The 24730-nt window shown below is 49.1% G+C and overlaps 1 protein-coding gene across 1 annotated transcript in view; it reads left to right on the forward strand.

The window, feature by feature from the left end:
• The window catches only part of LOC144165684 (guanylate cyclase 32E-like), a 58598-nt gene extending 35613 nt beyond the window's left edge, over positions 1 to 22985 (forward strand). Inside the window, exons 8-17 of the mRNA XM_077695493.1 lie at positions 2097 to 2211; positions 7664 to 7912; positions 8842 to 9018; positions 9873 to 10056; positions 11100 to 11249; positions 12578 to 12776; positions 14909 to 15049; positions 18517 to 18640; positions 21726 to 21969; positions 22849 to 22985. Of these exons, the coding sequence (XP_077551619.1) occupies positions 2097 to 2211; positions 7664 to 7912; positions 8842 to 9018; positions 9873 to 10056; positions 11100 to 11249; positions 12578 to 12776; positions 14909 to 15049; positions 18517 to 18640; positions 21726 to 21969; positions 22849 to 22985 (1720 nt within the window). The remainder of the gene's footprint in view (positions 1 to 2096; positions 2212 to 7663; positions 7913 to 8841; positions 9019 to 9872; positions 10057 to 11099; positions 11250 to 12577; positions 12777 to 14908; positions 15050 to 18516; positions 18641 to 21725; positions 21970 to 22848) is intronic.
• Positions 22986 to 24730: the final 1745 nt, after the last annotated feature.

The following is a 24730-nucleotide window of genomic DNA, read 5'->3' on the forward strand; positions in this document are numbered from 1 at the left end:
ATTACACGAAATGGCTGCACAATACTTTTTTTTGCGTGAATATAAATGTGGCTAACAAAGTTATTCACTACTCTGAAGCCGGCTGTTTTCATTGCCAGTAAGAAGCAATGGGGCCAGATGCCGCTGGTGCAGAACTTCGCACGACCACACCATGTGAAGTGTTGTCCAATTTTCTTGCAAATCGCTTGAAGCCGCACAGGAGCCACAGCACATGTAGTGACTTTAATAATCTTTGCCTCAGCCTTATGAATGGACGTGAACTTTCTCCTCCTTAGTTAAAACTGATTTCTTTTTTCTTCTTTTGCGAGGTGATTGTACAGGTGCCGTCAAAAGTAATTGGAGCACGGGAGCTGTGACCGAGCCGCATAGGAGCGCCGTGTAGCTGCAACGGCTATGAACAAAAGAAGCAGAACACGCATGCGCGCCTGCCGACGGCGTTGCCCATCTATACTTCTCAACCCACTTATTTTAAAGCCGCTTCGAGCGTTATTCGCACCATACTGGGGCGGTATTCTCTTAACTGTCCCTTTTGAAAACGTCCCTTTTGCGTCCCTTTCATCGTGACGTACTTCCGGTTAAGCAGTAGGCCTTTGATTCAAATACCGTAACTGTTCTTTCAAACGCATTTTAAAGAACTGAAACCATATCAGAGTATATTTTATGAGTTTATTGTTCCGCGAGCGAATCAACAATAAGGCGACGAAAAATCGTCTGCTCCAAATCGTCTGCTCCGAGTAGCCACGGCTCAGAGCTCCGCCGTGCTTGAATGGCGTTACATCCGGGTGTTCGCTTGTAGCCAATCAGGGCTCGCTCAAAAGGGACACTTTTGAAAGGGACACAAAAGGGACAAAACACGGGAATACCGCTCCTGGTCTCCGCGATGGCGCTGATAGCAGAGGCGGTATCTAGCAGCGTCGCTCACACTTTCAGCGCAGAAGAGCTGCTGGAGAGCCGCCGCAATCGCAGGGATCTGAAGTGATGATTTTTCTTTTCTAATATTTTTAGGTAGGTCTGCTATCAGCGCCATCGCCGAGACCAATATTCGGCGAACAGCGCTCGAAATCGCGTTAACAGAAGTGGGTTAAGAAGTATAGAGGGGCTATCGACGTCGGTAGGCACGCATGCGTGTTCTGCTCTTGTAGTTTACTGCCTGTGCAGCTGCACGGCGCTCCTATGCAGTTCGGCCACAGCTCCCGTGCTCCAGTTACTTCTGACGGCACCTGTACAGTGTCGTTGAGACTAAGGTCGCTGTGCAACGCCACCCCGTTACAAAGGGGAACCCGCTAAGCATCATCATCGCGCGATTTCCGGTGGGACTTCCCGTCGTAGTTCATATATATCATCGTACAATTTTTGGGGGAATTTTCCCAAGTAAATTTACCTCCGCGTTAAAATCGGGGGCGCGTCAGAATCGTGCAAACACGGTATGTATAGCGTTAAAAACAGTAGTGGGGAAAAAAACAAGTATTTAGATATAGTATCCCGTTTTAGGGCATCGAGCAAAACGATTACTGAAGGTTACTGGTGAACGGCTGCAATGTTGTAGCTATGGCAATGTCCTCAAGGTGCGCGCTTAGAGGAGGGCGAGTGTCGGGATCCATTAGGCTTAGTGTGAATGATCCACAGTGGAGACCTTTAGCCTTCTGCTGAAAACAGCGCTTTGGTCTGGTAAAAGCGGATCACTCTAGTAATATAGGTTCAAAGGTTTCCGAGCAACAACTGTGGCAATATAGGCTTGAAGTCTATTCAACGTAAGTATGAGTTTGCGAACGCTGCGTGAAAGGCGCTGTGTATACGGAACAAAAATTACGAATAATGCAATGTGACCCGTTTAATTGAAGAAATATAACGAGATTCACATCAACCATGTAATGTAACTGATAACGTGGAGTACGCTTCGTGGAATGCGGCGGGTAACGGGGTAGTACAGTTTGTTGTGTCATGGTTGAATTGAACAGAGAAGAGAAGACAACGTGTAACGTAAATCCATTTAGTGTAAAGCTCTTCAACGTAATTTACTCTCGTGGCAATGAAACGAATCCATGCAGTACATGTGATGTAGCGCATGCGCGCACGTTTGGTGCCTTCCTTTTCAGGTACTGGGCCCACGAGCAGGCGCTGGACAGGCTTCTCTGGAAGGTCGATTTCCACGAGATACAGATGGGCGGAGGAGGCACGCACGCGGTTGCCGTCAAGGTGCCCAGCTCTGCCGTACGTGCGTTCCTTATAGCTCGGCGATCTTGACACCAAAAAGCTAGAAGAGAACGTCCGTAAACTATGTGTACAGTAGAATCAAACCATTCCATGACCCCCCTTAACGACATAGGGGTGAGGCAGAAGTTAGGTGCAAAGGTACAAGGTGATTTTGTTTCTTTAAGGCGTTGACAGCTGTTATCCGAATGAAAGACATTTATTAGGTGCGGAGTATATCTTAGGACCGCACAATGTCCGTCCGCGCCCGTGCTCATAGCATTTGCAATCGCAAAAAGTCACACGCACCGGCAGGATTCGAGCCTGTGTCTGGTGTACCAGACATGAGTTAGTGTCAGTTGCCTTACCCATTGGGCTCCGACCCTGAGTTAGTAACCGGGAGTCAAACGGCTTACTCCCTCGCCTGTAACGGTGCGGGGCACCTTAGGACCTCCCAATGTCCGTCCGCGTACATCCGTGCGCACACAACCATCGAGTGAAAATTAACCGAAATTCGATTTGAGCCGGGAGTTGCAGTTTCATTTAGGGAATAATTTAGGTGCAACTCACGGCTCAAATCGAATGACAGTCGGGGCGCAAATCGGATGTCACTCGGGGCGCAACTTGCATGTCATTTCGAGTCCCCGTACTCCGCACCCTCGCCATCATCCACGGAGTGGAGGTGCTGCCTTTTTTTTTTTTTTTTGACTCCGCTGATCTTGGAAATGGCGCCCATTCATAACTAGAATTCACTCAAAACGCATATGCGTATAAGCTTCAGGTCTAAATTATGCTTGGATATTGCTAATGGTACCTATTTAAAGCGAAGCTGTCTATGTCTCACTGACGGCGTATGTCGCGTCAAAATACGCTGCAGTAAAGCCAGCTACCTCTGAAAATTATTATGATCGTGAGTGAAGTGAAGTGAAAAAAAGCGCTTCCCGTGGTGGGAATCGAACCCGGGTCCCTCGCGTTATGAAGCCGACGTCTCTCCGATCGCGACATCCCGACACAACCGATCGGCGCAGTTCGGATTCAGAGAGGAGTGCATGGACTTGCAAAATTAGACAGAAAATTACACCCACCTCCCCTCGCGGGAACCCTGGTGTGATGCGACGCTGAAGGGGGTTCCATTGGCGTCGCATCAAGCAATCGTCGGGTACGGCAAGAGAGCAAGCGCAAGCGCAAGCGCGGACGACCGTCGACTGAGAGACCGGCCGGAGCACGGCACTCCGCTTCTATGCGCAGCGCTCCCGAAGGAGAGGAGACAGCGGACAGAGAGAGTACTGCACATGCGCACAGTGCGCAGCCGCGCGCAGCGCGACCGCAGATGTTGGGAGAGAGCGTTCGCTATCGGAGAGAGGAGAGGAGGCGAGCGGAGGAGAGACGCAGCTATGCGGACGCGAATTGGCGGTGAGATCTTTGAGTGGCGCCCCCTGGCTCTGACGTCGGCTTAGGGATTCGCGCCGCTGTCGTCTGCTACACTCCGCTTGCGAGGGGCAACAGTGCCTGGGCTAGAAATCGCCCGCTTCGTTGCTGTAGTGCGTTAAAAAGCGTATTTCTAGCGACTCAGTTATTTTGCCAGCTTCTGATGCATCTGAATAATTTGAAGCTGTATCCCCCACAAGTTTGCAACACACGAAGAGATAGAGAACAGTCAGAAGATCGTGTGTAACTCGTCCTTTCTTGCCTATTCGCGAGGATCAGTGATCAGAGCTTCTCGTTAAGTATTCAAAATGCGTAGGCTTCCCTGCAGTATTTTTGAGATGCTCCTATGAAGACTCAACAGTCTAATACTACGTACCAAGCAGCGGCCTCTACACGCTCATCGCACAGCAGGAAATAAAGCGGCTTTCTTGTGTTTCTTTCGTTGTTGTCTTGTATCAGATTAATGTTTCTTGCTTTTTTTTTCTGCCCAACGCATTAATTTTTCTGCGCCGTCACCAACTTAGGAGGTTTGGCGATGTTTGGGAGCCTCACAAAGGTTGCGTGGATATTTCCTTCATTTTGTATGGCATACATTCCCTTCTTCACAAATTGGCTTTCATTACGGCTGCGTGCAAGAAGGTGCATATCCTCAGCGTGCTTTGTTTATTCACACGCAAATACAATGAGAAGGTTTGTGCTACGCCACCGCGATCGCGCCCTAAACAACGTGGTCCACAGTACTCGAAGGCGGCTTTTGTGCTCCGAATTACTATCGTAATTATATCGTTATCATAACGAACTGACTCTCAAATCGAACAATGATGACATGATTACGGTGTTTAAGGCATGATATACTCGCTAACTAACGTAATAAATAGTATACCTGCATATATTACAAGACTCGAAACCGAAGAAGAATTTCAAGTAGCTCTTTATTGCTTTTTAACCCTTCCAGGCGCGAAGAACAAATCCTATTCTACTCGCGATGGCGTTCTATGATTTGAAGAAAATTACTTTTACTCTCTTGTCCTGGACTGAGGACTCGGCCCACTAACCAGATCGATTTAATTGTTAAACAAAGTTTTCCCCTCCTCCCTTTACTCCTCCTCCTCCTCCTCCTCTTGAGTGCAGTTTTCATATAACGCATATCCGAATATCGGGAAGATATGGCTGTGCAAAATGTTCCGAAATATCCCTCCACGTCTTAACAAACATATATGTGTTACTATAAATTTAACGAAGACGTGACTCGTTTTGCTCAATAAACCTCCATACTGGTTAGATGCCTGGTATAGAATCAGCACGCGCGTATATACACACTGGGTTATTTGGAACTCAACCTACAGTTTTTGCAGTCTATAGTGCATATCGGCAAACTTTCATGCCTTGACAACGTAAAGTGATGTGACAAAACGCGTTCGAGCGTTCGGCAAGGTTGCAAAAACTGTTTTACCTTACATATGATTACCGGGAATCGTGATGCCTTCTGCCAAAGCCGACAGCCCTGAAGGCCTAGAATTTGTTTTGGTCTTCCATTTTCGCTGTTGTCGGTTATTAGCAACTGACTGATCCTTTTGTTCGAATGCTTACATGAGAAGCTGACGCCTAGCTCCGACTCTTCGCGCTCCGCACAGTACCGGCTTCGCAAGGAATGGGGCGGCGCCGGCAATGTTTCTCCCGTAGCGGTATCCAAAACTATACTTTAATTGACACCATGAGCTAGTGTGTGCGATTTTAAGCCTATTATTATGCTAAAAAGTTACCCACACGCCAATTCTGGGGCGGACAAGCATCAGACATTGACTGAGCGCAAAGAAACAGCAGGGAGTGCGATCCTGAGGGAAGCAGACGACAAATGCGAGAATCCCTAAGCTGACGTCACGGAGGCGCGCTTCGCAGCGCCGCCTGTGTTCGCGCTCACCGCCAATAACGGACGCACGCAGGACAGGGCCGCCGGCAAGAGATGCTCCTCTCAGCGTCGCATCTAAAAACCTAGCATCCCTGCGTCTAACAGCGATGGTTGTTGAACGCGAATCTTTCTTCGTGCGAAATCAAATGGTGAAAGGTCAAAGCAAAAGCCGCTTCAATCAAAAGTCCAAACTGGGTGCGAGTCAAAGCCAAAGTTCAACAAGTCAAAGTCCAACTTATAACTGCGAGTCAAATTCCAAACCCAGATGACAACCAAAGAATCCCGCACGAGAAAGCCTCGCGTTCAACCGTCGTCGTCGTTAGACGGAGGAGTGCATGATTTTAAGCTAACCTGTTCAAGATGCGCATCCAAGTGATGAGATGTATATAAACATGAGGTCCAAACTAATGTTTTGAAGGGCGTGTGACTTTGGTGGTGACGGCGCACTAATATGACACACCCCGAGACGTTTTCTTGCCAACGCATCGCGCTATAGGACACATCACACTTCAAAATACGTGCAGCCTCGAGAGTGTTTTGTTCGTAGACAAAAAATACACGGGACCCTGGCCATATACACTTCGCTTAGCATATCGAGGAGCCATCCTGTCCTATAGGTGCGGATAGCCAGCGAAGATGTGAGGTGCCGAGCTACTCGTTCTACACCCTCCGCCTCTCGTTCTTTCTTCGTGCTAAACCTACTGCGCCTTGATGGCCGGCGATGTCCACGTGGTCGCCGGTTGGCTGTGCACGTGTTCGTGGCGGGCCTTCGAGCTTTCGTTTTTCATATGTTCACGTGGTCACCTGCATAAAAGTCGATAGGGTGACGTACCCTCTGATGTTGAGTGAAACGTTAGCGACTGTGTAGCGTTCATTTTATTGTTGGCTGGTGTTTCTTTCCTGCAGCTTTCGGCTTGCTCCCACCTCCTTCCTACGCACAGACACCACAAAAAATACGAACAGATTCGCTGCAAAAAAATTTTAGTAGACGTGCAACCCTTTGAGAAAGTAGTCAAGCGCTTGAAGTGCGATTTTAAATATTTCGAAATAGCAGGCAAGGAAGTTGGATAGGAGGCAAACGAGCCGGCGTTAGTGGCACGTTACACATACAGTCTACGTATGGTCCATCTCCCCCCTTCCCCCCCCCCCCCAGCATGGACATGATCCACGCGTGAAAACTCGTGCAAAACGTAGGTACGGGCCCGGGACAGATGGCCACAAAATTCTACCTAGAAAGTCACTACTGGTCTTGTTATTTTGGCCAATCCCTCGCAAAGGAATTTTTCCAGTGACGCCGAAAAGTACAAACCGAGATGAATTTGTCTCCCGTGTGTCTTGGACCTTTTAACAAACCGTAAAGATATCTGCTCGATTTATACAGCGGGCATGCAGAACAAAATCGAAGATGGGTTTGGTACCTGCAACAGATGTAATGCTTACAGAAATGTAATGCTAACATAAAATTTCAAAGGCATTCTATGGCTAAAAATTCTGGGCCGTCTCCACTAACGTAAAATGTGGCGAGGGGCGGATTTATTCAAAGATTGTAAGTCCCTCTCTTGCCACACGGCGCGCGCTGATTGGGCGCCGAAAAAGTGCCGGTGGGAGGAGCAATCGCGCGCTTGCTGAGGCGGTGGCGCCCTCTCTTGCGTTTAACGGGATTTAAGCAATTGCATAAAGAACTAGCCGTAAGTTGTTTTCGTGTCACACGCCGCAGCATGCTAAGAAATACGCTTTACAGGAGAAAACCTGGCGTTTGAAACCAATTTTGAGACGGAATTTAAGAATTTTTGGTTATTAAATGCTGATTACTCCTGTATTTCAAATTAGTTTAAATCATGTTAGTTCATTTTGAACCTGTTTTATCCATTATACACTTGTTTTTGACGATCGTTTGACAGCTTCATTTACCTTGAAGACATAAGATGCCGGCAGGAAACGCAGATTGCCCGAGCCCCTAAGGAGCTTCGCCCCTCAAAAAAGTAACCCGCTTGGTCCTCTGGGCCTACACATTCTGTTCTCCCTGTGAAATATGTACCCAATCGCACAAAACCGGTTAGGCGTATGGCTTTTAGGCGTTATTTAATGATTGCGGCAGTGGAATATCACGTCCTATGTCTACCCGTTTCTCTCCAGAGCTATGGTGCTGCAAGTGGTGGACAGGCAGAAAGCAGCAACGGCGATGGCAGCTCGCAGACCGGTGGTCTGGCGCCGGTGCCGACGGCGTCATCCCAGCTGTCCCTGTCATTGCAGCCCGAATTCCGCTACTCGCATCAGCTGTACGCTCCCGTCGGCGTCTACCGGGGACGCCTATGCGCCGTCAAGAGGATCCGTCGGCGCTCGCCCCTGGTTATCACGCGCGGCATCAAGATGCACCTGAACATGGTGCGTAGTGTCGGTGGCGGGTCATGCGGGCTGCTCGCCCTAGACTCACGCATACTCCCACTCGACATTTGGTCTAATAGTCCTCCTGAGACTGTTAAAAGAGTCGGGGGAATCTGTTTGCTGGAGTCACAGAGTATTCAACTGTACCCTGTTCACAGATTTGGAGACGTAGCGACAACGTCCTACATAGTCCTTGGATACTCTCTCTTGACTCTTGGTGTGATGGCATCCCGGGAGTCTCTAAAAAGAGCACCTTTACTCTCTCCTCAAGAGTCAATAGGGGTAAATTCTGTGGCAAGTGAATTACTCCGTTGAAAGAATCTCCGGGCTTCTTTTCTCTTCATCGGCATGACTGTAGATCAAGACCCGTTGGCATGTTGAGTCAATCAATCGCTCCATCTGATCAGTTGGTCCATGTAATGATTGACCAGCCAATGTCTCTTAAAATAACCAATATGCGGTGCTCGCTGTCTGCTCGGTAAGGATTAACCTCTTTTGCGTGTAGCTCAGATATTGGGTCACTGGGCGTTGTATTTGTGATCGTTCGCTAATTGGGGCATACGTTCAACTATTAACTTAATAATACGTGAAACCGCTTAGTCGTGTATTTACCAATGAACGTAACTCGGTGAACACCGAACCTGTTGAGCAGACATCGTTTCATTTCGTCATTAATGTAGGGTCGCGTGTAAGGAAGTCGTTACGATCTCGATAACACAATACGCTACAACAGCAAAAACCGGATCGTCGAACATCCCAACCGCACTGACACGTAGTATTACTTGGGGTTATACAATTTGTTTAGTATCGCCTATAGCATTGTCGGTTGGTTTATATCATTGCTCGCTTACATTCCGTCGAGGAAGCTTGCCTAGCATCGCCTCTTACTACAACTTTACCCCAATCGGTGCTATCGGTTCCTCCAGCAGCTCCGGGAACTGCGGCACGACAACCTGTGCTCTTTCGTGGGCGTGTGCGTGGAGCCGCCCAATGTGTGCGTGGTCAGCGAGTACTGCAGCCGAGGCAGCCTGCGCGACCTGCTCGAGAACGAGCACATCAAGCTGGACGCCATGTTCGTCGCTTCGCTTGTCGCCGACCTCGTGCGGGTGAGCAGGAGGACGTAACGTCGTTGTTTAAATCGTACACCGAGTCTGCGAAGCGAGGTGCGCGTATACTCGGGATGGGGTGTGATGTCGCGGGAGCGTTATAACAATCGAAACAACGTGTGTGCCGGACACTACAAAAACTATAACTTGAAGTTTCGGCACCTAATACGACTTTCTCCAGCGCCAACGCGTTACGTGTGCATTTTCATTTCATGTGGGCGACGTCTCGTCGTAGTTTCAGCCACCCCTCCCGACCGGATCCGGGTGTTTGTCGTAAACCAGCTTTTTGTCTCTCCGTGCTGCGAAAACGGACTCTAACGAAAGGGGTTCCGTAAGAAATCCCCTCCTTAGGATGAATACGGAGGGAACCGGTTTTTGGTAAAACGGAACCATTGGGTTTAACCGGTTTCCCTCGAACTCGCTCCAGCAGCGACTAGGGCTCCGTCCTCCCAAAAACCGGTTCCTGCCAAATTCGCTCCAGGGGCGACCTTTTACGGAACCCGTTCCGTCAGAACCAGTTTTTTCAACGCGGTGATGCCAGGCAAGCGTTCCACTGCGTGTTCCAGGCAAGCGTATTCACTGCCAGGAGGGCATTTAGTGGGGCACCGCATTTTCTCACGTGGGTGAGTTGATGAACTTTACGGTTCCAGGGGCTTCATCAACGACCTCGGACACGGTATGTTGAACCCTCGAAAGAACGTCTGTTTGGCACCGCACATATCGAAAAGGAGAGAGTTTCTTTTCTTCAGGCATGTTAAGGTTTTTTAGGGTCCATGAATAAATATACTTCATACGCACTTCCGATTTTAAGCTCTCGTGCAACACAAGCAACGGTTTTCCTCGGCACGCCTCAGGGTATGGTGTACTTGCACGAGAGCCCCCTTCGCTCCCACGGCGACCTGCGGTCGGCCAACTGCCTCGTCGACAGCCGCTGGGTCCTCAAGGTGGCCGACTTCGGACTGGCGCAGCTGAAGCACAATGCTGACGACGAAACCCTGCACCGGCCGAGAGACCGCCCGAAACCCTGCAGGGACCACAGCTGAGTGTCTTTTCGGGTTCAAATCGGGCGCGTTGAAAGTGAATGGATTCTTTAGGGCTGCACCTCTTGGCGCAAGAAAAAAAGCAAATACGTTCAAAGAGTCAAAGAAGTTTACTGAAGTGCATTATTCAAATAACACAAAAGTAGAAACAATAATAGACAAGGGTCTCAAAGTGGATGACTGTACCGGGACCCTCGGTAAGTTAACAACAGTGGTAATAGGCAGTTTTAGCATATCGTTAGCGTGTTTGCGTTACCGTTTACCGTGTTACCGGAAGCGCTGCGCGTCGGTGAAGCCTGTGCCGGTAAGTTACCGTTCGCGGTAACTCTGGCGCTGCGCAGTCTACTCCCGGAAACACGGTAAACGGTAACGTAAACATGGTAACGATATGCTAAAACTGCCTAATAACTGCAAAAAATCCCGGGCCATCTCCGCTAACGTGAAACCCTGGGAGGGGCGAATGCAGTGTATAAGTGTATTCTTGGCGCCTTGGCATTTTTGCCAACGGGCCGTTGGGAGGTAGAGGTCTACAGCTTTGCAACAAAAGTATCTTGTATTTGAAGCACGACGCTCTCTAGCGCGAGGCGTTAACGAGTGCCCCGGTGTTTGAGCACCGTGACTACATGAGACTACGGCGACGACAGGCGACGCCAACAGCCCCAGCACCTAAGGGGCTTCGGCCCTAAAACTTAGGCAGCAATAAATAACAGTACAGCAAGCTCTTTAAAAAATATAAGGGACTATACAGTATAAAAAGCATGAATTCATTTCAAGTAAACAATAGAAGCAGGAAAGGGTTCATCTGTATAAGGCCTCCTTTCTTCCAATATCCGCGTTGTCCCTCTCTGCAAAACGCGTCCTTAAAGGGTGGTTTCTTCTTAGTCCGACTGAGCCCGGCATGGTCCGACTGGTCTCTCTTTTCCGCATAGCCGGTTTTAGGAAGAACGGAACACGTTCCGTGTGGGTCCGTTTTTTGCAGAAGAGAGCGATAAGAAAACAGGCTTTGGAACAAGCTGGTCGTTCCAAAACGTCCACGCGCAGGACTCTTGTGGCGCGCTCCTGAGCTCCTCCGGGATCCGGACGGCCCGCCGGAAGGCACGCCCTGTGGCGACGTCTACTCCTTCGCAATAGTGCTCTTCGAGACTCTGGCCAGGGCGGGACCCTTCGGAAAGACCAATCTCAACCCAACCGGTAATATGTATTTCCTGCTGACTCGGATGACATCTTTGAACAAGTGCCAAGTTCCAGTTCCAGGCGAAGTCTGACAGCTGAAACAGCATGCACTAGCCCAGTCCTGCTCCCTTGGTGCCGCTTTGTACCAAAAAAAAAAAATTAAGGAAGCGCACACTAACGCGCAAGACTCGGAGATAGCGAAGCTGTGTGCAACCTTCACGACCATCAAGAAGGTTTGAGTCCGCGATTGCAGCCGATTTGCTTCTTCGCTGCCGCAACGACCTTCACTCCATCATTGTTGCTAAAAGACTGATCTTCTTTCATTTTTCGGGGGGGAAGTGATAATCATTGGGCACCACGTTGGAAGGGCGTACGCTATGAAGTGTCTTTCTCGTTCCAAGCAAGTCTCGCCACGATTACGACAAACGCTGGAGTCGTTCTCATTCCGAGCAAGTGTTGCGGCGATTACGGCAAACGCTGTAGTTTTTTTCGGGGGGGGGGGGGCTAGTCTTGGCCAGTCTCCTAAGTGGCTATGCTTGGCTTGACAAACGTGCGTGGGGGACGCTGGGCGGTTGCCGCCACGCACGCACATACGAGCGATTGTAATTTTCTTGGTCTTTTTTAACTGCCGGGCGGTCGCCGCAATCTTGGCCAATCTCCATAAGTGGATATGCCTGGCTTCACGAACGTGCGCAGGGGACGCTGGGCAGTCGTCGCGAGGCACGCACGCACGAGCGGTGGGCATTTCCCTGGTTTTGTTAACTTTCGGGCGGACGCTGCGAGGCCCGCGTTCACGTACACGTGCTCACGTGCGCGCGATCGGCAATTTCTTGGCAGTTTTAACTGCGGACACGAAAAATTACGATTTGCTAAACAGCTTCGCTGTAAAAATAAGGAAGCGGGAGGGGGTGTGGCGAAGTTGAGGACGAGCTATGCTCATGTAGTCCTTGTTCCTTAATTAGGGAGTTTTAGCTGACCGTTTTTCACGCTCCGCTCCGCGCCGATAGCAAGCGGGAGCGCCATTGCGCATGCGTGGCGCGCAAAGCCGCGAACGGCATTGGCTCCGGTTGCGCTAAGCGGGCCGCCGATACCGGAGCGGACCGTCGAAAACGGTTAGCTAAAACTCTCTATTGTTATTGCATCCACTGAACCACTTCGAAGTTGCCGAGTATACGACCAACCTTTGATAACATGGGCTGAACGATTACGTGGGAGGCCAAAGGATATCTCATAATGCACTATGTTTACATCCAAAATACCAGCATGCTGATTCAGACTGATTCTTGCAGAGTTTGTGGAACGGACCGATTCTTGCAGGCTGATTCACGCAGAGATGGTTCTTGCAGAGATTGTGGAACGTGTGCGCCATCCTCCGCCGGTAGAGAGCCGCAAGTGTCCGTTCCGGCCCCCGCTGTCCCAGCTTCCCGAACCGTGGGACGCAGACTACGTGCGAGCGCTGCTCAGCGACTGCTGGGCCGAGGCGCCCGAACAGCGGCCCGACTTCAAGGCCGTTCGCGCATGGCTCAGACCCATGCGTCGGGGCCTGTAAGCTTGCGAAGCTCGTTTTTTCGCGCAACCCTTAGATTACGCGATGCAGTGCCTAACCTTGACACTATAGGACGAGCGAACGATGAGCCCGGAGCGGATGGGGAGACAGAATGGTCATAGCGGAGACGTTTCGACGAGGAAAGCCAAGGAAAGAGTTGTGGCATGAGGAGAAAAGGGGAGGAAAAAATTTGGCCGCGTATTTGCTCTTTTCGTTGCAAATGTGCAAATGTCGTCAAAAGACGATAGTCTTTGTAGACATTTGCCGAGGAAATGCCCCCTTCTGCTTTCCCGCTCACCTCTCATGCTGTTCCTGTACCGTCGCGCTCATCCCAAGGTAAACACACTAAAGGTTTTGCGCAAGGCGATTTGAATTTACCGCGTTCCACTGCTACAGGCCGGGTTCCTCGATGCCAGCGCTGCAGTACGGCGGAGACGCGCGTGAATGGAGGCGGCCGACTTGAAGGTTTATAGAACCGCGTGGCTGTGCTCCACGTGCGTTGCAAGCAGAACGTGGAACCTAGCTAGTGGAACTTCGTTGCTGTTGCTGCGTGATTTTTTATATGCCGCCAGGAGGCGGCGGTTTTCTGCAGTAGATATAAAATATCATTTGCTATCGAAAAACCAAGCATCCATGAATTTTTTTTTAATAAAGAAACACTGTAAATATCCCTGGTGTACTAATTTCCTGTTTCATATTTGCGTAATGTCTTGTTCTTGTTCAACAAAGTTGACAAGTATGAACATATAAACCGGGCTTAGACGCTTACATTTGGCTGTGAGCATATAAGACTATTGCGCAATACCAATTTTACTTTGGCCGGGTGGCTGAATCGAGTTACAGACAGACAGACATACAGACAGACCAAAATTTGTGGGTTTAAGTAGCCCAAGAAAGACTATCGTCTTTAAAAATGGCGGGAAAGTGAGCAGGAGAGCGGCGGGCGTGGCACTGTCCGTGGCGGCTGCTGTGAAGCGCGCCGCCCTAGACGAGGCTTAGCGGCGGCGGCGGCGCGAACAGCTGTGTCCTGAGATCTCCTTGTTGCGTTGCAGTCACATAGAAGTCTCTCTATCAGAAGAGAAAACTGAGATGTAAACCTTATGTAAGCCTTATATATAAACATTACATAAACCTCTTACCCTGCGCAATTCTTTATAGTGATGCAGCCAGAACGGGTGTCTCGTCCGCCGCTGCTACTAAACGCGCTGAGGCTGAGGTTAGCCGAAGCCAGGGCCCAGTGGTGCGCGCCGCCGATGGTTGCGTACATACGTATGTCTTTTATAAATTATTTACAACATTGTATACCAAAATGAAATTATCGGAGCTGCTGCGCTCAAAATACGGATTAAGAGAAGCGAGACATTTATTTTTTTTTTTTTCAAACCGTACACCGGGTTAGAGTGCTCTAGACTATAGCACTTCTCAATTTGTTATCAGTGAATGCGAATATACAGTTGACGAGGTCTATTTTGGAATGACCATTCCCATCTAGTTGACCAAATTGAACACATTCGAAATCTTTCTGTTCGTTTCATCTTTTCGGATTATTCACGCCATACCGGCCACCGTCACGGCCCTCAAACTTCGCGCACTAATCATATCACATCGGTGTAAACTATCACTTTATCATTGTTTAATAAACTGTACCATCACCCTTCACTCCGTGCAGTTTTCTTTGCTTCGTCACCGGCCATTTTTCCCCAACGGGACCGTGCCTGAAGGTGACGCGTGTAAAATGCCACACTCGTAGCTAAACAAATTTTTGTTTGCAGATAAAGAGAATGATGTGGTTGTCGTAAGCGCCCCTGAACGCCCCGGAAAATTCAAACTGCTTGCTGTAAATTTCAGTCCCGCAAACAAGGAGATTTTAAAGTGATAACCGTCTGTAACAATGAGCGACATGGCCAAAGAAATTCCTCATCAGTACCTCCCCACGCCCTCTCACGCCCTCCTCAATTAGGTATATCGCGCAGGAAAGAGCACACAGTACGAAAATTGGAATGTATTTTACGCAAAAAGCATTTGCGCCGTAAAAACGACGTAACAACGTATAGCAGTTTTCAAGCTTACGGAGTTGCTGTTATCGCGCACGCACTTTGGAAGCCACCTCTTCTCTCTATGGTGGACGCAGCAAGCCGAGCATCGTGGACAACATGCTGGCCATGATGGAGACGTACGCCACCAACCTGGAGGCGCTGGTCGACCAGCGCACCGACCAACTGGCTCAGGAGAAGCGCCGAGCCGACGCCCTGCTCTACGAGATGCTGCCCAGGTAAAACAAGGGTGAAAGAAAGGCCACTGTACTCGGTTACAACTCAAGAACGGCACCACCTCATGTAGTGTATCACTCCGCCAAAGCGCCGGACCCGTGACGTCAGTGCGCGCGCGTTTTGAAAGGGGTTTGCTATGAATGCGTGATATCGTCTGCCTTGTCTCACGCAGTTTGTTTGTCGTCACTAGAGTCGTTTATAAGCATATTAAGTCCAAAAAATCACGGGAACGGCTCACGCCATGTTCAAAATATTCCCAGTAACGCCCTACTTGCGCCGCGCGGAGAAACATCCGGCTACGGTGATAAGGCACAGCGGCAGCTACCGGTGCCGTTCTTAAGTTGTCACCGAGTATAGGCAATAGTGCTGCGTACGTTGCGTGCGCAGCGTACCGTGTTTTCTCTCCTATTCTTCGCCCTGTTAAAAACGCTAAGTTTTATAACGTATCTCAGGCCAAATAATCCACCCTCGACGGCAGTGCCCGGACTAGTTTACCCTCGATGGCAGTGTCAAGGGCAGCGGCGTGAGGCACCTGATTCCCTGGGAGGGAGGCGTGTACCGGAGTCCCTACAATTTAGATTAGTGTCACTAAGTAAACGCTAACTTATTAAAAGCTAGCTTACGTAAAGCGTAGCTTATTCAGTGGTTCTGGATTAAATTTAATGCAGGGCTTGAATTTTTTTATGGCTGGGGAAGACATGCAACCTCAGCTCGATGGTTACGATGTTACAACCGTAATGCCTGTGGTTGTGGTGACGGCGATCGCAATGGTGGTTTCTTCAGCGGTAGTTGTCAAAGCATTAGGGACAGTGGCAAATTTCCGGAGGTATAATGAACGTGCGCATTGCCCTCGCTTCAAATAAAGCGAGCTTAATTGTGCACGGCTGCACATCACGCTTCACTGCATGGCACGCACGTGCTCGAAGAAGCCGAACGTTGACAGTGACTCACGAGGATCGGGGCACCGCAAAAATTGCTCGAACACGACACAAAAGAAAGGCGGAAACATCGTAGCTATGATTCACCAAAGCATCTGCATAAATTCTAAAAGCCCGCGTTTTTTAACAGCGACGCTGTTTAGCAAATTGTAATTTTTCGTGTCCGCAGTTAAAAGCACCAAGAAATTGCCAAGAGCGCGCACGTGAGCACGGGCCGCGCGGCGACAGCTCGGCAGTTCACGAAACCAAGAAAAGTCTACCGTTCGCGTGTGCGTGCCTCGCGGCGGCCACCCAGCGTCCCCGGCGCACACGTTTGTCAAGCCAAGCATACCCACTTAGGGAGGCTGGCCAAGATTGGCCAGAAAAAAACTCCACCGCTCGCCGTAATCATGGGAACACTTGCTCAGAACGAGAAAGACTGCAGCGCTCGCCGTAACCGGGCGAACTTTTGCTCGGAACGAGAAAGACTTGTGCACGTCATAGAGTACGTACGCCCCTCCAGGGTGATGTCCAATGATTATCACTTCCAAAAAAAAATGAAGGAAGCTCACTCTTATAGCAACAACGGTGGAGTAAAGGTCATTGCGGCAGCGCAGAAGAAGCAAATCGGCTGCAGTCGTGGACTTTGACCGTTGTGAAGCCCGGGAAGGTTGCGTACAGCTTCGTGACCTTAAAATTTTGAGTTAGTGTGAGCTTGCTACATTCCTTTTTTTTTTTTCTTTTCTTGTAGGATTTACGGGTTTCTGCTTCCCTCTCGGCTTTACACAGCCTTAACGAGGTTACAGTGGCGGACTACGACTTTATAACCGCAAGTTAACGGTGACATACGCTGGTATAACAGCATTAACGGCAAACTGAGGTAGCTGTGACAGGGACGGGCTGTTTGGAAAGGAGCAGCTGCTCAACCCCCTCCGTTTGTTGCCATACACCCGCCGGAGGAAATAAATGTAGCAAATAAAATGGAGACACAAATCATAGCAGCCTTCTCTTTTTCCTGTGCAGCTTCTGTTATACGTTATACGAAGCATCTGTTACATGTTTTAAGCAGCCTCGCCTCTGTTGTGTGTTATGTCTTGCCGTTATACTCGGCAAGAATTCAAGTACGTTATTTTCTTGCATCGTATACATCCACGAAGTCGCCCATGTGAGCCGTTGTGAAGCTGTTCTAGAGTTCACTTTCGAAAGAAAACTTAACTTTTTCTTTACGTTTTCGCTAATGCGAAATCATTATATGGCAATTCAGTCAAAAAGCCGGCGTAGCCGTCGTCTGCACCAACGAAACGCTGCCTAAATTCTGAATGGCTGCGAAAGCACGTGCGTCACAAATCAGGAAGAAAGAAACGACTTCTATGATAGATAAAAGGGTGAGATAAAATAATAGTAATAATATTAATAATAATAGTTATTAATAAAACAAAGCTAAGAATAGTAATTAAGATTCAATGCGGAAAGGGGTGCGTAAGGACGGGCGAGGAGTAATGTTAAAAAGAAACGAACTTGCAGAAGCTGTATAGTCGGTGAAAAAAAAAAAGTCTAACGCCTCTTTCTTGAAGATGGTTTAAACGCGAATCTTTCTCCGGTGCAAAAGAAAAGTCCACAATCCAATCAGCCAGAGTCCAAATCTACGACAACGCTGAGCTAACCGTATGTGATGTTACGATTTTGTATCTATCAGTTCGTGGCTGGGTCTTCTGAACGTGCTCATTCGGTTACGCTAGCGTTGCCGTTGATCTGGACTTTGGCTGATTAGATTGTACACCTTGCGTTTGTACCGGAGAAAGCTTCGCGTTTCAATCATCATAATCATCGTCATGTGCCCTTCGTGGAAACGTACTCTGTAAAGTTGGCATTTCTGCAGTGCGTTCTGACGCAACTACATCGCCATCATTGAGGCGTAGGGAGCTTCGCTTTAAAAGTGCCCTAAGTGCAGCTGGACTGCCGACGCTCTCGTTTCGTTAACAAAATTTCCAAACGAAAAAAACGAATTCTTGGTTTGAAACACGGTTTCCAAGGTTAAAAATGTGCCTCGCTATGTCGACGTGATGACTCTCAAACAACGAAACAACTTTCAATTTTTGAAGCGAAACTTTCTATGCGCCACTGATGGCGTCGTCCGTCCGAGTAAAAGGCAATACAGTAAAGCCAACTTCAAACGCACTGCAGGAAAGCGTTTATGATCGCGATATACACTGCAGGAAAGCCACCTTTAAGCACGCTGCAAGAAAGCGATGTTGGCGATGGAATACACTGCAGGAAAGCTATCTTTACCCACACTATAGGAAAGTGATGATGATGATGCGATGCATTCTCTAAACATGGTTGGACTTTGGTTTTGGACTTCGGTGGTGTAGGGTTGGACGTTGGCTGTTTAGATTTTGGATTTGAATTTTGGATTTTCGGCTTTGGGAGAGTGGATTTTGGACTTTGGCTTTGACTCTGGTTGCATGGGAGGAAGTTTCGCGTTTTAATAATGTTTATCTTGAGAAAGGGGCTTTTATTTTTTCTGCTTGACTGATCGGACGCCATGGCAGGACCGTGGCGGACCAGCTGAAGCGCGGAAAGCGGGTCGAGGCGGAGAGCTTCGACTCCGTCACCATCTACTTCAGCGACATCGTGGGCTTCACCCGGCTGTCGGCTCAGAGCACTGCCATGGAGGTTAGTGGTTTGCTTAGTCAGTGCTATGCTAGGGTACAACTTAAAAACGGCAACGTTGATGATGATGACGATTCCTATTGGTTTCCCCTTTGAAACGGGGTGATGACATGTCATCTTACCAAAAAGGACTAATATAACCATGTTTTACGCTCTTGGTTTAATACTAGCGCTGCTTAGGGCAGGCACGAAAGCTTATTAGGCCCGAAATACTTTCTTTTCCCTGTTACTGTCCTAGGCAATATTCCCCTCTCTGATTTTCGTCCACCAGCATCCTAATCTTCTGATGATGATTTCTATTGGTTTCCCCTTTGTATCGGGGTGATGACATGTCATCTGACCAAAAATAACGGAGTGACACCAAGCGTGCGGTGTCACTCCGCACGCTTGGACCTAATTTTACAGCTCATTAAGCTTCGGTTGCACCAATTGCAAGGAACCATTTTGATAGCCCATTTCAAACACCAAAATTTAATGAGTTGTAAATTTAGGTACAAGCGGTGCATCAAACAAGCGATTCTCTTATTGCGTTCACCAGGGTTCATAGTATTGGAAAACATAAAGATTACAGTTTTATTACCAACACTGTTTCATCTATTGTTCCTCCAAAAATGACTAATTATACCTCGTTATCTTGGCAACTAATTGACTGACTCAAAAAATAATGGCATATTTGTAATCAGCGGGGAAGAAACACCAAGACTGGGAATTTCTACAGAGTTTACGTAAAAATTAAAAGAAATTGTTCTAATTAAGAGCCATGTCTTAATGGACTGAGCTTACATTTTGTCTTCATGGCCTCTCCATACAAAATGTTTCGCAGCCACTTCTGCATTTCGCCGCATATAGCACGTGCGCTATGGCGGAACTCTAACTCGGTAAATCAATGTGCTTGGGCGTGTTGTTCCGTGTAAAAATGCTTTGCGACAAAGCCAACTTTAAGACAAAGCAGCAGCGATGTCCTCAGATGCAGATGATTCAGAAACGTCTGCCCACACCGCCTCCTTAAGCCATAAATAGCACTTGTGGCTTCCACAAGTGCAATTTCGGTGCGCCAAAGTGCGCAGTTCACGTCATAAACTGGCGTAACACTTCTAGCATTGCTTGCTGCTCCCAGCCGGCACAATGTGAGGTGTTGCGTCACCAGTGTAAATAATTTCAAAATGACCGGAAAAATGTAATCACGGACAAAACATATTTTCTCGCTGCGTGGGACAGCCTTCAGTGGCTCCCACAGAGAGTGAAAAGCGATATTTTGCTGCTTCATGGTTGGGCATGTCACAATGACGATCGGGGGAGAGAGTGAGGAATGTTCACGCTTGCTTTTCGCTTTTGGTTTAATGGTTTATCTGTGTTTTTTACCACGCTACCTATGATGTGAGCGCCAGAATAACCTACCAGTCCTGAAGACAGTCGTCATGCTCTGTAGGACGGGCTATCGTCGTCACCTCATCTTCATCTTCTCGGCTTCCCGAATCATCATCACCGCTTCCTGATGAGTTCTTCCTGGGTCCTCGGCTCTCGGAGTAAACCGTTCCCTGTCTCCAAAGCAGAATGTGCCCCGAGTGGTACGAGAAAGAGTGTAGCTTCTGTGGGCAATTGGGCCCGCTCCGGCACGTCATTGGAGAGTTCGATTTCACCGAGACCATCCCCCCACCCCTTACCCAACCCTCCACCACCCTTCCCACCCCCCTTAACGAGCGATGGGAGACCTTGCTAACCAGTCCCGCCTTGGAAGACCAGCTCGTCCTGATCTCCAGGGGCCAGCCAGCCGAGGAAGCATATGGGTCCCGTGAAGAGGGAACCACCCCATCCGGCACGTAGTCGCCGCAATTTTGTGTAGCTAAATAAAGTTGTTCTCTCTCTCTCTCTCTCTCTCTCTCTCTCTCTCTCTCTCTCTCTCTCTCTCTCTCTCTCTCTCTCCTTCGCGAGTCTTCGACTCTCTCAATAGCTTGTTCATTTCATTAAAAAGTAGTTTAAACCTGTGCCCGTGTTGTCCGTTTCCTTGTGAAGTGCGTGCGCTTTGGCGCAGTTTTTTGCCGCGAACCGATACCAGCTTGTTAAGTTTGTCGTCCTTCTAAGACACGTTTTCTGCTGCATTTGATTTCCAAATGCACTTTCGGCCTGAAGGGGCAAAAATGTGCAGCAAACCACATCGAGATAGTTGGCGTATCATTAGGTCAATGGTTTCTAAAAATTCTTGAGCTAAGATTGCTAAAGAGCCTGTTCTCTTTCGACTCCTGGTAGCCAATCGCAACGTTTTGTGATGCACTCCACGGTCGGTGGCTTTCTTCCCTAAATGACTGACGGCGCGACTTAGCAGGCAGTACAAGCGCTCGCAACGCAAGTTTTTCGTACGAGTGGCAAGTGGTAGCAGCTAGTGTTGCAACTCCCTTCATGTGTGAACGTCGTTCTTTAAAAGGGCCGTAAGACAAAATACAACTTCGTTCAATTTGAAAGAACTACACTCTGGTAGCTCATTCAGCTCCATTCAAGCCGTGAAAGGTGTTATTTTAAACGAAAAGAAATGCAGATAATAGTGAACGACTTTCAAATTCCGAGCCATCGTGACGTGGTAGACGGGCAGGCGTGACCCTGTTATGGGTGACCTGTTATGCTCATCAGTGTGTAATTAACAGCATGCCACCCTTCAAGTAATATGATAAAATGGAACTACGGGCCTCGCGGCAATTTCCCAGTCGTGTTTTGGTGGTGTCTTAGGCCAGCGGCCACCAATCGCACAATCAAGATTCTGTGACGTCAGAGAAATCGCCGAAAGTTGCTGCGGAGTTTCCACTGCTTGATGCGTTTTCCCTTCATATCCCAATTATTAGTCTAAAGTTTGGGATAAATTAGTACTGTTATCGGGACAAAATAGTTTTCTTTAATAAACCAAACTTGTATTGTTTCTTGCACTGTGGCGCATGTTTCCCCATTCCCAGTGCCGATGATTGGCCATCTGCCCCCCCCCCCCCCCCCTGTCTTGCCACACGCTTGCCCTCGTCCCTCATTTAGTCGCGCTGTTGATTACCGCGTGCCCAGTTTCCGCTAATGGTTGTGACGTCATCACTGTATGCGCCCCCTGCAGGTGGTGGAGCTTCTGAACGAGCTGTACACGTGCTTCGACGCGGTGATCGACCACTACGCCGTGTACAAGGTGGAGACCATTGGGGACGCCTACATGGTGGTCGGGGGCTTGGCGCGGCACCCGCGAGTGGCGCACGCCTCCCAGGTGGCGTCCATGGCGCTGCACCTGCTGCGCCGCGTGCGTCACTTCCGGATCCGGCACAGGCCGCAGGAGAGGCTCATGCTCCGCGTGGGCCTGCACTCGGGTAGGGCTATTCTTTGGCGGCATTAATTCCCTTCCTGTTTGACAGCGACATAATTAAAATGCACGGAGGCCATCCTCGGGTGCCCTCAAAAAGCTGACTCAATTTTTTGTCAGTGCCTGTAAACCAGTAGCAGCAGAAAATGTATTTGACCAATAAACATCCGTATTGGTCTATTAGGCTGATACAAACAATAGCTGTTGGTCTATTACACTAATACCAATTGATCTATTGGACCAATACATGTGCCTCTATCAGACCAATAGATTTTGTATTGTTCCTATAGATACTCAAATAGAACCGATAGCCTGACCTATAGAACCAATACATTATTTCTATTAGACCAATACAAATTTCTGTTGGAATTTTCGCTAGGGCAATCTGGCAGTAACTTACCCAAAATTTGGCGTTATTGAAAATGGTCATATGACAGAACCAGCCACCATTGAATTACTTTAATGGCGTGCATTCTTGAGAAGTTCGTCAATTTCTGAGCTCGTCAATTAAGTGAAGTCGGTTGACTGATGACTCCATGTGGGCACGAGTCTGTTCTTGATACGATTAGGTGCGAAATTCAAGTGCATACTTGCCGTGGAGCACATTTTCAGCCTCCATCCCTACTTCCAACATCGAGAAAGCATCCACGCACTCTTAGGGAAAGAAGGTATGGGATTTCAGTGCTGTCGAATATTAAATTCAATTTCCATGCTTGCGTGCAGGTTAGAAGAATATTGGCAGGCTTGAGAAAATTATTGGCAGGCAAGGCACAGTTAGCCATAACTTACAACTGCGTGCGGCGAGGGTAAGAATAGAACAGTGCTGAAGTACTATAAGATTCGACAGCAGTGTACGGGGACACTTCGATCCACTGTCTCCACGCAGGTCCTGTCTGCGCCGGTGTCGTCGGAAGCAAGATGCCTCGCTACTGCCTGTTTGGTGACACCGTCAACACGGCATCTCGGATGGAGTCAACAGGAACGCGTAAGAAGCAGCACAATCGCACGAGACAAGGGATGTAATCACTGACATGCTCACTGGAGTAAGAACACAGAGAATGGTGTGAGCTGTAGCTATTTTAGCAAGTAAAAAGACGATATGCAAAAAGCATATTCCAGATAAAATGAAGTTTCGATACCACGGCGCGGAAATGGCAGCGCAGCTACGCTGGACGTGATATGTTACAGCTGACATCTAACTGCGATTTTGGAACCCACAGTAAGCTGCGGCTTCGCGGCCTTGCTATGTATTTTACATCTGACATTGAATGGCGTACCCGTGCGCCACCACTGGTTTGCACATGAGCACAGCAAAACTTCACGCGCCGCTGGCCGGGGCAGCACGGCAATGCAGTTTCTCCGTGGTGTACACACCATCAATTTGTTCTTGCAACGTTTTTTTTTTTTTCATAACTGCGAACACTTCTGCTGTTTAAGCTTTCAGCTCCGCCTTCGAGCGTCACCAGAAAAAATACCAAGCGCACGTGACCGTGCCCCTAGTGAGGAGCGCCCGGCGTCGACCAGGCTTGCGCGTCGGCTTGCGCGGCGTGAGGAGCTTGCAAAAAATACAAAAAAAAAACGGAGCGCACGTGTGCTCGTGAGGATGCGCCCGGCGTCGGCCATGGCTCGACCTTCGAGAACACTGTTCAGCGTTCGTGGCGTGATCTCTCGCGTGCTGTTCACCAGTCCACGTGCGTTCGCGCCTGAAGTGGGGAGCACAGACGCGGAGTTCGCGCAGCCGGTCGCCGCTGGTTCTAGCGCGTGCTAACGCAGTTCACTATGGGAGATGTAAAAGGCTGCGGGTAGAACAGTCCGGGCCTGCCAGTTGCGGAGAACCTTGAGGGGAGAGGGGCCGCCACTCGGTTACAACTCAAGAACGGCACCACCTCATGTAGTGTATCACTCCGCCAAAGCGCCGGACCCGTGACGTCAGTGCGCGCGCGTTTTGAAAGGGGTTTGCTATGAATTCGTGATATCGTCTGCCTTGTCTCACGCAGTTTGTTTGTCGTCGCTGGAGTCGTTTATAAGCATATTAAGTCCAGAAAATCACGGGAACGGCTCACGACATGTCCAAAATATTCCTAGTAACGCCCTACTTGCGCCGCGCGGAGAAACATCCGTCTGCGGTGATAAGGCACAGCGGCAATTTCCGGTGCCTTGTACCACTAGTGCAAGCTGCATTATTTTTTTTTTTTTATCGGTCGGACACCCTCTTTGCTCGACTCATTTGTTTGGACAAGAGGTGCCCGGCACAGTGCAGATGAAAGCTCATGTGTCCGAACACCTGCCACCGCTACGGCGCGCGCACTCCTCCCGGGAGGAGTGTGGAGGAGTAAAGCCCGTTCTGCATGGGGCGAATTTCGACTGCGAATTCGCAGCTGCGGCGCCGCTCGTGCACCAAAACGATCTACTCTCGTTGCCGTGGCGAATTTCCAAATGTTTGGAAGAGTCGAACTTCTCTTGTGAGCGCCGCTTAGCATTTGGAAATATGTCGCAGCAGTGAAAATAGGAAAATAAATCGTTTTGGCGCACGGGCGGCGCAGGCGAAATCCGCCCCATGTAGAACGGGCTTTACTTTTGCTGTGGTAGCACGCAAGCCCCGTTAGGGCGCGCCCTTTCAAGAAGACGGGACAGGGCACACTCTCGCACTCTATTTCAGATGAGGAGGTGCAGATTCGGGATTCGGCAGAGCAAATTTTCTATCACACCATCGCAATCAGGGTTAACAGCTGCCAACAGCTGCGCTGTAAAAATAAGCGTGTAAGGCA

This window comes from Haemaphysalis longicornis, unplaced genomic scaffold (genome assembly GCF_048455015.1).
Source record: "Haemaphysalis longicornis isolate Haplotype H1 unplaced genomic scaffold, Haemaphysalis longicornis Haplotype H1 scaffold_147, whole genome shotgun sequence".
Taxonomy (NCBI): domain Eukaryota; kingdom Metazoa; phylum Arthropoda; class Arachnida; order Ixodida; family Ixodidae; genus Haemaphysalis; species Haemaphysalis longicornis.